Genomic DNA, 17,674 nt, shown 5'->3' on the forward strand with positions numbered 1-17,674 from the left:
TCCATCAAGATAGAGTGTCCATGAGAACTAATCCTACTTTTATGCCAAAGGTGGTCTCCAGGGTATCTTTAAATCAAGCTATCCACCTACCTACATTCTTCCCCAACCCACAGAACAGGGGAGAAAGGCTGTTGCATACCTTGGATGTACATAGACAATTACGTTACTACCTGGACAGGACCAAGAGCAATAGAAAAACTGACTAGCTACTGGTAGCATATGCAACAGGAATGGAAGGAAAAGCAATTTCAAAACAGACAATCTCTAAGTGGATAGGAAATTGCATTAGATTTTGTTACTCCTACCATGGGAAGAAAACTCCAGAAAACATCAGGCCTCACTCTACAAGGGCTACAGCCACTACCACAGCTTTTTTATGAGGAGTGGCTACCAAAGACATTTTAGAGGCTGCTACTTGGAGCTCCGTGCATACATTTGCCAAGCATTATAACTTACCCTTATACTCCAGATCCCGAGCAGGTTTTGCCACTGCTGTTTTGCAAGGGATCTTAACTACACCATAATCTTATTTCTCCTCCTCCCCAGTTTGGCTATGGTATTCTACCCATTTGTAAGGACTGCAGATGCATCCTTGAAGGACATAGTACAGTTTTGTACCTACCATAAATGTAGATGTCCGATAGGCATGCATCTGCAGTCAGGATTACCCACCCTCCTTCCACTCTGTGGTACTCCTAGGGTATTTGCCCATCTTGTAGCTAGCTGGGGGAATCTATTATGGTGTATTTGTTTGTATATATGTACATACATGCTTATTTGTTGTTTGCTCTCTACTGTTTGGAACCATTTGCATTTATCCAAATTTAGCCTTCCTAGAGGGCACCTGGCATCTGGGGCAAGAAACACTGAGGAAAATGGCGTCGGCTGATGCCTTTATACCCGAAGAACTGCAGCTATGACGTCGGGTGAAGTGCGACACCAGCCGAGGCCAGACCCAGACTTTGGAATCCGGCCGACCGAAGGGCTGCCTGACGACAGGACAACCCATTTGTAAGGACTGCAGATGCATGCCTATCGGACATCTACATTTATGGTAGGTACAAAACTGTACTTTTTTCAGACAACTGGCACATTGTCACAAAGGACAAATGGGTCCTAGACATAATTTCACGAGGATACAGATTCCATTTTCACACCTTGCCGATGAAAAGAGGAATGCCAAACCTGCCACAAAATCAATGGGCAGAGGCACAAAAACAAATTACAGCTCTCATGGACATGAGAGCCATTCAACTGGTACCTACTCGAGAGCAAGGTCAAGGATTTTACTCGAGACTCTTTCTAGTCCCCAGAAAGGACAATGCCTGGAGACCAATTCTGGACCTTACAAGTACCCAAATTCAAGATGCTAACACTATAGCAGCTTCTTCCCATGTTGGGCAAGGAAGCATAGCTAGTAACGTTGGACCTCAAGGAGGCATACCTGCATGTCCCTATCAGACAAAGTTGCAGAAGATACCTCCGTTTCATTGCAGGTTCAACCCATTACCAATTCTCTGCACTGCCCTTTGGCTTATCTACTGCACCCAGAGTCTTCACAAAATGCCTGGCACCAGTAATTGCATACTGCAGACAAAGAGGAATTCAAATATACCCATACCTGGACGACTGCCTCATCCAAGCAGAAAGCAAAGACATTCTCTTACGTCATCTGGCCTTTGTAAAACATCTACTAAACTGCCTGGGGTACACAGTAAATGAAAAGAAGTCAAAACTAGTACCCTCACAAAAAATGACATTCCTGGGTGCCAGCTTGAATACAAAGGCCCAGAAGGCTTATCTTACGCCAGACAAGCAACTACAACTGACTCAATATTTCAAGACAATGGCAACAAAGACCCAATTAACTGCAAGAAAAATTCTGCAGGCCTTGGGCTTCATGGCATCTTGCAAACTAATAATACCATTTGCAAAGCTGCATATGAGGAAATTACATTGGTACCTAAAAAGCGTATGGTCTCAACACAGCCACAGCTTGGACACAATATCTCTCATTCCCTGCCTACAACAGGAATTTCTATGGTGGTCACAGGCATGTCACCTCAACAAGGGACAGCCTTTCACCTTGCCCACACCCAGGCAAACTATCACAACAGATGCATCATATTACGCCTGGGGGACACACATGGCAGGACAGTGCGTTCAAGGCGTATGGACTGCAGATCAAAGGAATCTGCACATAAATCAAAAAGAGATGCTAGCTGTACAGAAATCTCTGACAGCCTTCAAGGATCTATTACATCCAGGACAACTTACAATAAAGACGGACAACACCACAGTAATGTGGTACATAAACAAACAAGGGGGTACACATTCCTACCCTCTATGCAGGCAAGCAATGATCTTATGGAACACAGCTCTGGCTTACCAAGTTCAGTTACAAGCTCAATTCCTGCCAGGACAGAAGAACACATTGGCAGACAACCTCAGCAGAAACATCAAGGATCCCCACGAGTGGAAACTAGATCCACAAATATTTGCAATGATAACTCAAAAATGGGGCCTTCCAGACATAGACCTGTTTGCCAGTCCTCAAAACTATCAACTAACAAAATTTTGTACAAGGACACTTCACCATCAAGCTTGGAAAGTGGACGCACTCTCTTTCAGTTGGAAAAACCTGACAGTATATGCCTTCCCTCCATTGCCTCTCCTCACAAAGGTACTTCTGAAAGTCAAAAAGGAGAGACCACGACTGATTCTTATAGCCCCAGACTGGCCACGCCAGCACCGGTACCCGCTATTGAGGAATATGACCCACGGCCCACCATGGATATTGCCACAAATTCCCCATTGCTCACACACAAAAAAATCAGATTCTTCACAGCCAGCTCAAAACTTTAAATCTGGCTGCATGGCAAATCAACTAAACATCCAGCCAGCTCCTCTTTCCCAAGCAGTTCTGGATGTTATTCTGGAAGCCAGGAGGCCAAGCACCAGGAAGTCTTATTCGGACAAATGGAAAAGGTTTTGTGCCTGGAGCCAAGCTAAAGGCCAAGACACAATTCAGCCTCACATTCTGCAGTGTTTAACTGAGATATTGCACAAAGGACTTTCTTTTTCCTCTATTAAAATCCATGCTTCAGCTATTTCAGCCCACTACAACATGGATCCACCTTTATTTTCGCATCCACTTCTAAGGCAGTTCCTCAGAGGGGCAAAAAACATTAGACCACCCAGGAGAGCTCCTACACCAACATGGGACCTCAGTTTTGTTCTGGAAAAACGAACGCTACCTCCCTTTGAACCAGCTTTCTCTGCAGATCTTCAGTTCCTGTCATGGAAGACTGCCCTGCTGCTAGCAATAACTTCAGCTAGAAGAGTCTCAGAGCTACAGGCACTAATGGCAGTGGAACCTTTCCTCATTTTTCATCAAGACAGAGTTTTTCTACAAACTAATCCTTCCTTTATGCCTAAGGTGGTTTCCAGTGTGGCTTTAAATCAAACCATCCACTTACCCACCTTCTTCCCAAATCCACAGAACAAAGGTGAGAGACTCCTGCATTCCTTGGACATTCACAGGCAACTTTGTTACTACTTGGACAAAACTAAGACTTTCAGAAAATCTGACCAGCTCTTTGTATCCTATGCTGCAGCTTCTCAAGGGAAGGCTATATCAAAGCAAACCATTTCTAAATGGATAGGTCATTGCATACGTTTCTGCTATACCCATCATGGAAAACCAGTTCCTGCTACCATTAGGTCCCACTCTACCAGGGCAACAGCTACTTCTACAGCCTTTCTCAGGGGGGTTCCAACCAAGGAGATTTTAGAAGCTGCAACTTGGAGTTCAGTACACACCTTTACCAAACACTATCACTTACCTCTTTACTCTAAGACTAGGGCGGGCTTCGCCACTGCAGTTCTGCAGGGCCTTATAGCCTCGACTAACCCTCTATGATACCTCCTCCCATCCTTAGCTTTGGGATTCAACCCAAGTGTGATGACTGCAGCAGGGTAACACGATGAACATAGTACAGTTTTGTACCTACCATAAATGTAGATGTTCGAGTGTTCACCCTGCTGCAGTCCAGGTTACCCTCCCTCCATCCCCTCTGATCTACTGGCCAAATCTCTTCAATACCTTACTGATGTATTTGCTTATAGCTGAAGGGATTTTGTGTTTGTGCAGAGGTTACTCAATTTGGTACTAATTGCTGACCACCTTTTTGGGGGCACCTGACATCTGGGGCAAGAAAAACTGAAGAAAATGGCGTCGGTTGCATTATATATACCCCTGGCGCACTGACGTTAGGGAAGAAGCAGCAGCAACCGACGCTGGACCAAGACTTTGGAATTCTGGCCGACTGCGGGACCGCCTGACGACAGGATAACCCAAGTGTGATGACTGCAGCAGGGTGAACACTCGAACATCTACATTTATGGTAGGTACAAAACTGTACTTTAGCTGAGGACTCTGTCCCTCAGTTTTGAAGATCAAATGAAAACAACTTCAGATAAATAAGTTATGTACTTATCATAACGTTTCATCTGAGTTGCTTTTCATTTGTCTTCAATTGTCCCTCCCTCCATCCCCCTGCCTTGTGTGGGCTGTGTAGTGGACCTGAGACATAGCCCCTTTGTCCTGGCTAGCTCTCCTTTTAGTAGGCCTTTAGATGGTTGTGCCAGGTATTATTGGCATTATTTCTAGGTTAGGATGGTGCTGTTCTGCAACAAACTCGATCTTAGGGGAGGAGAGAGAGAAGGGCATCATGGGTAGGGGAGAAACTTGGACTTTGGGTCTGATGCTGGAGTATATGGCCGAGTCTGATCCATGCCAGATCCGAGTCCCTCAGGTTGAAGACAAATGAAAAGCAGCAACTCAGATGGAACGTTATGGTAAGTACATAACTTATTTTTTTTAAGTTGTTAGACACTTTGTTTTGACACACTTTTGCTTTTAAATGGGTAGAGTGACTTTCTAACAGCTTTTAATCCATCACTTATAACTTGTTTAAAATCAATACTTCTTTATTAAAAATAAAAGATATTCAACAGATGAGCTCTTTTGCCCTTAATTATTAGGCTTCATCAGATCTGACTGTATTGCAACTTACTACAAACGTCTTTGTTTTTGTAAATACTTGTGAATATTCTGTGTTTAAGATGCAACACTCGGAAATAATAAAGAATTCACTTCTTACTCACTTATGGAAGCTGTGTCAGGTTAACTAGAGCTTATGTTAAAACAAGAGCATGTCTATGTACATAGTGAGATGAAAGTGCTCCCAGTGATTATTTCAGGCCACACAACTATCCAAATTAACCTGATAAAAGAAAGGAAAGACAGTATTATTTCCCCACATATTTATTAAAAAAAACTTAAAAGAAGTAATTTGAATTGCTTAATAGAAACTGTGAAAAGCAACACAGTACAGTGGTGTCTTGGTTAGGTTTGAAGAAGGAATTTAAAAGAATTAGTATGCATGAATTCAAAGGGTATCTGAGGAAATAATAATGAAAATATATAGGCAGAGAGAGAATAAAAATATTGTGGAATAGAAAGGATACAATTACAATGGAGGAAGAAGAGGAACTAAACATATGCCAAGGGAAAAATAAATAGAAATGTAGATAGTATAAATCTGAGTTTAGAAAAATAGCAATGAAGGGAATGTACAGTAAAACTACAAGTACACAGAAATTTACTGCAAAATGAAGGCAAGTATTTGGGAAATTTTATAAAAACTATATGAAAAGGAGAGATATTAACAGGGAAATTCTCTTAAAGGGATTTATGGAAGGAATAAGCTTATCGGGACTTTCAAAGGAATATGAAGAAGGATTAATAGCCCCACTAGATATTCCAGAAGTGAAATTAGAAATGCAAAAGCAACAGACTGGGAAGTCATGAAGGGAAAATGAAATTCCAGCATAGGTGCAAAACTAGATGGACAGAAAGTTATTACAATATGGCATGCGTTATTTAACAGAGTGATGTGGGAATACCAGAAATGTAGTAGATAGTGATGATGGCAATAATCTAGAAGGAAGGAAAGAACCCAAGAGACCCTGCATCATACGTGTTTATAAATTATTCAGAGGCATTGCAGCTGTGCTGGCAGGATAGGTATTCTGGCAAGACTAATAGATTTGTATCTATTAGACTTGTTAGACTTGATAAGACTAATAGAAGGCAGGTAGACATTTGACAATATAGTCAAAACTATGATGATTTAGTCTGATGCAGAAGAAGCAGGGGGTTTGTTGCTAATGAGTTTAGATGCTGAAAAGATATTTGACAGGGTTTGATAAAACTATCTGGAAGAAGCACTGGGGAAATTTGGATTCCTAGAAAGTCTTATTAAACTAATATTAAGGGTGCATAGTGGTTTGATAGCAAGAATATAATTGGGGAGCATTCTTTCAGTATTTTTAAACTGTGTTAGAGGACTACCGGGGGGGGGGGGTCTCACCACTTGTATTTGCAACCTTAGCACTATTAGCAATGAAAATTAGAAGTTCACAAGTACAAATTTATAACTGATATGACCAACAAGGAAAATGGTGGTATTTGCTTATGGTGTAATAAAATGCCTAAACAGATCCAGAGCAACAGCGATCTAGGGATTTCAAACATTTTCTGGATGTAAAATCAGTTAAAGTAAAACTAAAGTAATATGTATTAATTATAACCTCTTGTGTGATTTAGTGCAAGGTTACCGCTGCTTGTAGAGTCATGCTGAGATGACATACCTGTTTATCTGTATAAAAAGTAGAGCATCATTAGCAATGAAAGAATCCTGTGAGACCTTGATAAGTACTGACAATGGATCTGAGCAATAAAGTGGAAGCAAAAAAAAAAAAAGATAAAGTGCAAGCAATGAAAATATCCATAATGTCTACTTTTAAATATATTGGGCCCCTTTTGTGCCACCTGAGGATAAGTTCTGGGAGGTACTGAGAAGGGAAAAAAAAGCTAATATTGGATGGGAAATGTGCATATGTTAAATGGATAAAAACACTTCATCTTGCCAGACTAGTGTAACAAGGAGTACTGGAATGTCCTGATCTACAAGGTTATTGTAATGCTGCCCAGATCAGGTCTGAAAGCTGTAGAGCCGAATGGAAGATGATGATGCTATGTCAGGGGATTTTCCAATGGTGATAGTAGATTGACATTATGGTCTCAATCTATAAAAGAGGATAGGAGGAAAACACACCTTGAAACGTGTTTGTAGAACAAAATAATCATAAATTTTAATGACATAAAGGAATGGGAACTGGTAGTTTTACCTACAGGTATGGGTAACATCTGATGAAAATTAGGGCAGCAGGAGCAACCTGGATGAAGAAAACACATGACCTAGGTATTGGGAACAGGTAGATTTGGGAGGGAATATAATAAAATAGAGTCAAGTATGGGAACAGTTTAATCTTCAACCAAGAAACTTCTTACTTTCTCAAGGATTAATAGTGGAGTTAAACAAAAGAAGACAACGAGAGGTAGGACATATGTTTTACCAGAATTATCAAAATTTATAACAGAACTTAGAATAGAGCTAGCAAATAAGAAATTAGTAACTGAAGTGTATTCTTTAGTGCGCAAAATATATAAAAAAACAGTCTGAAGAAATCAGAGGCAAGTGGGAAGGAGAATAGGCAAGGCAATAAATGGGGGCATTGAAAGGAAATGTGCAAGGTTCCAAAATATGCAACAAAGTGCAGGAAAGTGCGTGTAAATGTTTGCATAGGTGCTTTTATACTGCAGTGCATTACAAAAGATGTTCTACTGTAGGAAGAAAAAAAGTGTTGAAAAGGGTAGAGAATGAAAGCGGTAACTGGAAGAATTTGTTTTGGTCATGTTGGAAGCTAGTAAATTACAGACAGACACTACACAATATGCTAAGCCAGATATGTAACAAACAAGTTAAACTGAATAGAGAGAGATGATGTATTTGAGCAGGAGTTTAGAGATAGAGGAACCTATGCATAGTAAAGCATTATTATGTCTTCTGCTTCTAGCAGCAAAACAGGCCGTGACTATAAAGTGAGAAACAACGCTAGAACCTGCATTTGAGAATCTAGTGATGCTTATAAATGAAACTGAAGAAATCGAGTGAAGGCCTAACTGAGGAAGAGAGGGTAAGGTCGACCTAAGTAAATGGGAAACATAGGAACAATTCAAAGAGAAAAGGGAAGAGAATCAAAAATAGAGAGCAAGGAAAAGTGAGGCACTAGAGTCAGTAGAAACCGATTAATGTAAATGTAGACATAAAAGTGAATGTTAAGAGGGAAACGAGTTAAAGAAAAAAATGGATATATAGTGAACTTTTTGCCAGTAAAATATGAAAAAAGTATACAGTTTAGAACGAAATTAGAGATTGTGCTTATAGAAATAATGTTTTGGCATTTAGATTTTGTGCTTGAATACTGAAATGTGTTGTCATTATTGTATGTTAGCTTACAAATAAAGCTCTTTTTTATTAAAAAAGGCCTCCAACCCAACTGCACATCGACTAAGGAAAAAAGGTTGGCTTGCTGTCCCTCATTTTCCAAAACTGGCTACATACAACAGAAAATTGATCTTCAAATTGCAGTGCCTTTCCAGACCAAAAATACTGGGCATCATTCCTGTTCCACAGCACCAGAAACACTTTGAATAGCCTGTCATCTTAGAAATGTTCTTAGGGGCCGTACAGCCTGTGCCCAGTAGTCAAAGATCCAGGGATTTCTGTTCAGATCATTTTATATCTGACATACTGTAGGTTCATAGGTGTATACTAGGCTAATGAATCACTAGGGCATTTTTAAGCCTAGCCACACATCCCAAATCTCTGACAAATTCTGATACCCTTGGTAAGTGTAAGCAGGGGCTTGGTAGGTTAAACATTTACAAGCAGAAGCCTGGGAGATGAACCCATTTACAGGCTGCCTGTGTCATTTAGAGACATAGGTGCCAAACCAAAGATGGATTTCCTGTTTACCATTGAGTTGTCCAAGTTGCACATGAATGGTTAGGGAGGAACTCTGCTTTACATGGATTTGGGAGCCTGTTCCAAAGGATAGTATCTGGGATACATACCTGCCACTCAAGCAAGTCCTGTTTATGTCACAGGCAAAGTTTAGGTCTTTAGAATGGGCAGTTCTGGTGCTGTTTGTTTTGTAGATATGCAGGAAGTCCATCAGAGTATGGTGTGATAATGTCTTATACGCCAGGCATAGATCTCCCCTTAACAGCAGTGTTCTCAGGGTTTAGGGGAGTTTGTAATGTTGCCAGGTTATCACTTAATAGTAGGACGTTAACCTTAGAGTAGTTCCTGCACATTTCAGGATTAGCTGGTTTTCTGGGTTTTATTTTTACTTCAAAGGAGACCGTTTTGTGGTCTGACCTTACCAGAGAAGACATTACACTAGGGGATGTGCATCTCTGTCCCATATTAGTGAGGACCAGATCAAGTATGTTTGCATCCCTGGTCAGGTCTGTTGACAGTCTGGTCCTGGGAGTTTGTGCTTATAAAATCCAGGAATCTCTATGTCTGCACATTTGGTGTTGTATAGGATTCCTAGGTTATAGTGGGTTAATTAAAGTTGCCAATTAATATTGGATTTTGTTAGATTGGAAGTATTTCTAGTAAGCTTTAAATTCATGTTATGAGTTTCCTGGGTCATAGTGGGGGACCTATAGTTGCAAGGAAGTGGTATGGGATTTTGCCTATGGTGATTTGAACATATAGAGGCTCAAGTGCACATTCATATTTGACCAGTTTTTGAGGTATATTTATTTTTTTGTAAATTGAGACACCTCCACCTTTAATCCCTGCCTGTGTAGTAGCAGGTCTAAATGTATGGGAAGCATTATAGCCTTGCACTGCCAGAATGCTCTCGTCAACTGTAAACCATGTCTCAGTGACTGCACATATTCCAGCATTCTCTAGGGTGAGTAGAGCTTGCAGGGAGTGGAGTTTCTTGTGCAGACTCCTAGCATTGAGCAGTAACACCTTTATATATTCTTGGGTTTGATTTGCTAAATTGGAAGTATTTTCAGTTTGGCATTTGCTGAAAAAGGCACTATGGGGGAGGACAATGGCAGGTTGTTTTGTATTTATATTTTGCCTCTGGGAGACATCTTACGGAAATATGGTATTGACTTTCATCTGTATGCTGATGATTGTCAACTTTATTTACCTTTGGATGAGGCTGATGGTCGATCAATATCTAAGGTTCTGGATTGCCTATGTGAGCTTAAAACATGGATGGTGGAAAATTTCTTGAGTCTTAATGAAGGAAAGACAGAAGTGGTGCTTTTTGGTTCTAGGCGTTATAATGACTCTATTATGACAAATTGTGGTGAATTGACTCCCTATTTGAAGGATTCTGTTATTAATTTGGGGGTAAAAATGGATAAAGATCTCTGCTTTAGGGGTCATATTAATAGGGTAGTGGCATCCTCTTTTTATCAGTTAAGACATTTGGCTAAGGTGAAACCTTTTCTGTCTAGGTGTGATCTAGAAATTGTGGTGCATGCTTTTATAACCTCACATTTAGATTACTGTAACTCCATTTTATTTGGAGTGAGTCAGGGTGCCTTATCTCGTTTGCAGCTTGTTCAAAATGCTGCTGGGAAATTTTTGGAAGGCAAACGTAAATTTGATCATGCTATGCCCATATTGGCAGCTTTACATTGGTTACCTGTTTTTTATAGAATTCGTTTTAAAATTTTGTTATTGGTATTTAAAGCCCTAAATGGGTTGACCCCGATTTATTTATCAGAGATGTTGCAACCTTATGTTCCTGCTTGGGCACTTCGCTCAGAAGATTTGTCTTTGCTTGAGGTCCCAAGGTCACGATTAAAGACGAGGGGAGACAGAGCTTTTGCTGTCGCAGCTCCAAAACTTTGGAATGAGCTTCCACTTTACATTCGGCAGTCTTCTTCAGTGGTAGTTTTTAAATCAAATCTTAAGACTTATTTTTATGATTTGGCTTTTAGTAATGTATGTTGATTGTATTTGTATCTTATTTTTTGTATTTTTTGTAAAGCACTTTGGTGGCATATTATGTCTGTAAGGTGCTATATAAATAAAATTTGACTTGACTTGACTTGACTTGACTAATATTCAAAAGCCTAGAGGGGACAGATGCAGACCATCCCTGGCAAAGCAGCATGGTCTGCTGACCATTTCTTTCCATGCAAACAAATATTCCACCTCCTTAGAATGACACCAGAAACTAAGCCAGTTATTGAAGTCAGTTATTTTCTATTCATATTGTGATATCATTCTTGGAGAAGGTAAAATGTTGGTCAATGCTAGGCACATAACAGCATGGAACATATATTCCAAGTGGTCCACAGTGTCTGACTTTATATAGTATAGGAAGGTACATCTCAAGTCATTTACACTTACATGGACTGTGAGTGAGTCATAGTGGTAATTATGGTCAATGGCCTGTGTGTGTGTGTGTGTGTGTGTGTGTGTGTGTGTGTGTGTGTGTGTGTGTATGCATAATGTGGCAGATCCTGTCCCATAGTAAGCAACTGACCCTGACTTTCTCCTTATGAAGCTAAGTTTCTTTGGGTCCCAAAGTTCAAGGTGTTGGCCCTGCATGGGCTGTTAATTGTCAGTGACAGAACTATTTCTTTGGGCTTTCCCTTCCACTCCCTTCTCCAGAGTCTTTCAGTATGTAAGGGAAGAGAGACCAGCAATGATGCTGCGAACTAGAGATGGCAAGAGAGAGGCAGCTGATACTCCCACAAGAGGTGGGTCTCCTAACACAGCTCTGGGGTTCCTTGGAGCTCCAAAACCTGGCCACCTCAAGTTACCTTATTGGTACATTTGAACTTGTTACCCTTTGAGCACCTTTTTTCTGAGAAGATACTTAAAATCATGATGGAGACTAAGAGACCTAGTAATATGAAGTCATATGTTCCTGAATAGAAAAGCTTTCCACTTTGCGCCAAATGAAGATCTGTGATCTAAAACTAGCAGAGGCGTCCTTGTTTCTGCAGTATCTGTCTGAGATTTTCTCCTTAGGGTAAGTGTAATAAGCTCTTTATGCCTGCCTGCTTATGGACTCGCCACTAGTCAAACAGTTGGGCATTGTCTATCTCATAATATCAAGAAGAAGAGTGCCCCATGCTCACAACGTGAAACTATAGCTTTATCCCCCCACACACACACTTCATGCCTGCGTTAACTGTACCTCCTAATAGCTATTATTCAGCCGTAAGAATTTGAGTTCCAGTCCCTTATGTGGAAGAAACATTTTTTGCATTTCCACAAGGATAGAGTGAATTTATGGGCTAACCCCTCGTTTCCCTCAAAACCAAGGTGATAAGAAAAAGTGGCCAATAGTTGTTATCCTTTATTGCAGAAGAAGTGGATTTGCCACAAGCAGCTTTTCAAGATTTTGCCTGCCCCGGTTAAAGCATAATGTACTAGGGTTTAGCCACTACTATAAACTTTCTAATAGGTAATTATGCAGGCCATGTCACCTAGCCCTCAGTCCACACATTCTCAAAACACTATAGGTTAGACATGGTGTCTAGAGCAAATACATTCTAACCTTGATCTGCAAGGATGAACCTTATTGATGAATTAAGAATACCCTCCTTTCATACCCTTGTGGAAATCCCACAAATGGAAAGGTGGAGCAAAGACTGTATTAGCTGATTCTGTTCTAGAGGCTGTGGACTTCGATGGAACCTGCTGAACTCAGTCCTATGGGGTTTGTCATCCCAAAAAAAGAGTCTAAGGCAATGGATTTCTTTGGGAAGCAGGTTTATGTGTTTGGATTTTTTATACAGGTACTTAGCTATTTATCTAATTCAGATTTGTTTCCAGGGTTGCTTGGTAGCTCAGATTTGCAGATCACTGGAAAAGTTGCTGCACTGAGATCTGTGTAACAAATTAGCAGTGCATGTGCCAGCATTCTCTGTAGATTTTAGTTTTACCATGTGACTGGTTTACAGCACAGTCAGTAGTGTGGCAAGGGGAAATGGTGTAGGAATCCCGATTCATAGATGTGCCAGACTTTCAAGGAGTCACCAGTGATCCCATCAAAGGTACCGAATTTTTGGCCCCAAGTTTAAAGCCAAACTTGAAAACAGCAAGAGATAGAAAGAGTCTTACAGCTGTCAGAATAAAGTTTGCTACTCCTCAATGGAGCTTCTGCAGAAATCAGAAGAGTGCTAGAAAATTAGATTTTCAACAACACCAACAGTAGAGCAGTTTCCACTATTCTGACAGATGCCACCATGGATGCTGTGGCCTCCAGAGAGGCAGTCAGCAGAATCGAAATTCTTCAGATATTGGTCCTGGAGTTAGTTGCAGATCCACTGATGCACTGCATGACTGCTGCTGCTGCTGCTGCTGCACTCTTTAGGAATCAAATCTCCTTCCACGTGCCTGCATGGATGGCCATCACACAGGACAAAATCACTACAATTGGGCACTGTAGAGGTAAACTGACTACCATGAAGCCCAGGAGTAAAAGTAATAATTTAATGTAATTCAAGACTTACACACAAAACTAGAGTAGCACAAAACAATAAAATGCCTAACAGGATCACTGCATTTTTCATTCTTGCTTAGGACTTCATCAGACATGCTGTTTATTATCCTCCTCCCCTATTTTATACCAGCTGTTGCTCAATAATTGAAACAATCCAATTAAGGATTATTCACTAATTAATGAGATGAGTCAAATTACGACACAAAGAGCTGCTACATTCTAAAATCCTTTTCTAAAACCATTGTTATGTAATTATAAAACTCTTCTAGAAATACAGTAGATTTATAATAAATCTATGGAAAGTATGTACATAAAAACAAAATTATTTGTAGAAATAAATAAGCACTTAATGTTGTTTGTTAAATGATTATATGTACCTTTGAGAAAATGCTATAGAGATAAAATACTGTGGATATCAACTACAAATCTACTGCCCTCTAGTCCCAAACTTTGTTATAAAAAGCTGAAAGTACAAAATGTGTAAAGTAGATAGTACATAAATTTTTAAAAAATCTGTCTAAATATTCTGACATAAAAGATACCAATAAAATTTAACAACTGCCATTAAAACAATATAAGTAAAAACTTATATGTATAAATAATTTACAACCTTAAAAAGAACTTAAAATCTCCAACAATATTAATGTAAATTTACCCCTCTAATATTATTAAAGCCTAGCGGACCTAAGTTTTAGAACCGGGACCAGGGAGATATTTTTGTTCAAGCCCAGGAATTTATTGGCTTTTAAGATAAGCTGCCAGTAAAATTCCCAGTATTTTATTCTTGTCTCCCATTAACCCCCTCAAGCATCTTGTGGAATTTCTTTCAAAACAAAAAATGTAAAGGTGGCATCTTTACAATATACACTGTGCTTATATAATGTATTTGTTATATCTTTCTTTCGATTGTCATATCGATGTTCATAATTTTTATTTTAAAGACTATTCTGTTTTCTCCACATAAAACGCTAAACGTTTTTTTACACTGACCCAAATAAGCAACTCCCCTATTATTACAGTTTGTGTATCTTTTGGTTTGTATATATCTGTCTCTGCTTTGTGTATTCATATATATATTTGTGTGTGTGTGTGTGTGTGTGTGTGTGTGTGTGTGTGTGTGTGTGTGTGTGTGTGTGTGTGTGTGTGTGTCTCTCTCTCTAGATAGATATATATATATATGGATTCCTATTACAAGAACGAAAGTTCACTACTTCGAACTTGTAATAGGAAGCCTCACTTCTGCGAATGTTCACTTTAACGAAAGTGAACTTTTGCGTAAGTGCACTTCACCGAAAACACCGCAGCACAGTGGAGGACATAAAAAACAAGCTATGTCCTCCACTGTGGTGCGATAGTCACGGACCTTAGGGTTAGGGCATGGGGATAGTAAAGCTATCCCCTTACCCTTAACCCATGCCCTAACCCTAAGGTTCGTGACTATCGCACCATAGTGGAGGACATTGCTATGTCCTTCACTGCGCTGCAGTCATCACGGACCTTAGGGTTAGGGCACTGGTCATGATAAGGGGATAGCTGTACGGACTATCCCCTTACTATGACCCATGCCCTAACCCTAAGGTCTGTGAGTACTGCACGGAAGTTCAGTACAACACCCGTTCATTGTACTGAACTTCGCGTAAGTGCACTTTCGATTAAGTGCACTTTCAGTGCAGTGAGCATTCCATGCACTATTTCAAATTAGTGAAAATTCGATCTAGTGTATGGAACCCATATATATATATATATATATATATATATATATATATATATATATATATATATATATATGCACACACACACACACATACACACCCACACAAACACACACACACACACACACACAATCTTTGTGTTACTAATGTGAGGGCACTGGGCACATTTCCACACTTAACATGTACCTTTTTTTTGTTTTGTGTCTTCCATTCTTTTGTATTGATCATTCTCCAAATAGTTTTTAATGCTTCTACTCTTGCTGTAAATAAATTTTAACAGTTGTTTAAATACTCCCTGCATATCTGAAAAACTCACAAATATATTCCACTTTTTAGATATAACATTCTTAATAACCATAGCATCTCTATTAAAATTCATAATAAAAGCCCCTGTGTCTGTAGTCAAATTTTCTACTATCATGTTATTGCTGTTGTTAGTGTCCTTGATTAGATTGCTAGACTTCAAATTAATATTTACTTTACCTAATAAGGGACTAAATCTGTTTTTTCTCCCTTTTTTACTTAATTTAAGACTTCCTCTATTAATCCAATAGGATACTTTCTCTCTAAAAACATACTTTTTAAATTCTCACACTCATTCTTAAAATCTATTTCGTCTAAAGTCATCCTTGATATCCTGATAAACTGGCCCTTCAGAATACTTTTTTGTTTCTAGGGGTATGCGCTGGTGAAGTATAAATATGAATTAGAAAATGTATTTTTCCTATCTGAATCCTATCCTATCTGATTGAATCTGGTGTCACTTTTTTGAGTTAATTTAGCAGCTGTTTCTAACCAACTTGTAACAATATCAAAAGTGTTACTCATTGGTGCCACTTGGTATGTCAAATTTTCTTAAAGGTATTGTTTTACTTTGACACCTAGTTAGGGAGCCTGTGCCCCCGCCCCACCCCACCCCATCTCAGTTTCTTGTTTGAAAACTTAATTTTGCCTCCCTTTGAGCCAACTTCTAAGGTAGATTTTAAGTTCTTAACTTGGAAGAAATTATTATTGGTAACTGTCACTTCTGCCATAAGAATTTTTGAAGTACAGGTTTTTAGTGCTAAATCTCCCTTACTGATTTTCCGTTAAGGTGCAGTATCCTTGCAGATTAACTTTTCTTTCATGTCGAAGGTAGCTATGCCATTCAGTTTAAATCAAGTCAGTAATCTGTGTATTCTTATACCCACAGTATCCCAACAGAAGGGAGCACCTGTTACATTGTTTGATATACACAGACAGTTGCACTTCTGGTTGGATGAGAAAACATCTGCTAGAAATGATGACCAACTGTTTATATCCCATTCAGTTAACAAACCGAGCCAAGAAATGTTTAAATTCATGTTGTCCAGTTATCTTTCTTGACTGTATTACATATTGCTACCAGCAGTACAACAAATAATTACCTGACAAATCCAAGCCACATTCTACCAGGGCAGTGGATGCTTCTCAAGCATTCCTCCATAACATCTTTGTGGATATTTGTTTAATTGTGACATGGGTTTCTCTGCATACCTTTGCAAGGCACTGTAAGCTGGGTATGACCTCTAGGACTAGGTCTCCCTTCAGGTCTGCAATCATTGGAGGTATTCCATTACAATACCACTCGAGAAGAAGAACTGGGGGCTATGTTATACTGGTTGAAGTTGCTGGACTGGATCATACAAGATGTTATACGTCATGTACTTTCCACGAGTAGATCTTTATGATCCATGTTGATCTTTAATATCTCTTTCCCCCTGGACATAGGGACTTACTGGGATGTTAGGGTTTATCATCTCTGACACTGCTGCTCCTCAGGAGAAAATAGATAAACCCGCTTCACAGGGAGTCCGCTTTACAAAATGCAACTTGACATTTTTGTTAAAAACAATATTCACACTGTCTTCATCCAGTTTGATTACTTTCATGCCATTATAGTAAAATGATGAAGTACATAAAACATTTGTGTTGTGCAGGCATATTATTTACAAGATGAAACTAATTTGTAAAGTGAACTGTAGTAGCTGAAATTACTAGATGTGTTAGTAGATGTTCTTAATTTTTTTTATTTAGGAAAAGAATACAACCACCTCTGTACAAGATGAATTTATGCAGCTACTACTGTGGGGTAAAGCAAGGTAAGTAGCAAATAGCAATGTATTTTGGCTTCACCCAGTAGGGATCGTCACAGCGAATCATCGGTCTGCAGATTGATTGGCAGTAGAGTTTTTACAGTGTCAATTTGCCAGCCCGGCGCCCAACAAAATACTCTGATTTTTTACAGTAAATTGATCATTTTATTTTATGGTTCTCTAGAAAAAGCATGCGTTAAGCAAGTTATTGTGGCAGTTAATTCTGTTGCCAGCTTCATGCCTGGAAGAGAGACAGTCTGGTAGAGATTTTTTTATATAGCATATTTGTGTGTGATAGCATCCTCTCCAGATATGTCACTACTAGTATCCTTTCACCGTAATCTACTGACTGGTTTGTCATGGGTCTTCTGATGT

The 17,674-nt window shown here is 39.4% G+C and overlaps 1 protein-coding gene across 1 annotated transcript in view; it reads left to right on the forward strand.

The window, feature by feature from the left end:
- Positions 1-17,674, forward strand: part of ANAPC4 (anaphase promoting complex subunit 4) — a 1,069,940-nt gene that overhangs the window by 474,455 nt on the left and 577,811 nt on the right. Inside the window, exon 11 of the mRNA XM_044062163.1 lies at positions 17,241-17,305. Within this exon, the coding sequence (XP_043918098.1) occupies positions 17,241-17,305 (65 nt within the window). The remainder of the gene's footprint in view (positions 1-17,240; positions 17,306-17,674) is intronic.

Source organism: Protopterus annectens, chromosome 2.part1 (genome assembly GCF_019279795.1).
Source record: "Protopterus annectens isolate FY-2018-M chromosome 2.part1, PAN1.0, whole genome shotgun sequence".
Classification (NCBI taxonomy): Eukaryota; Metazoa; Chordata; order Ceratodontiformes; family Protopteridae; genus Protopterus; species Protopterus annectens.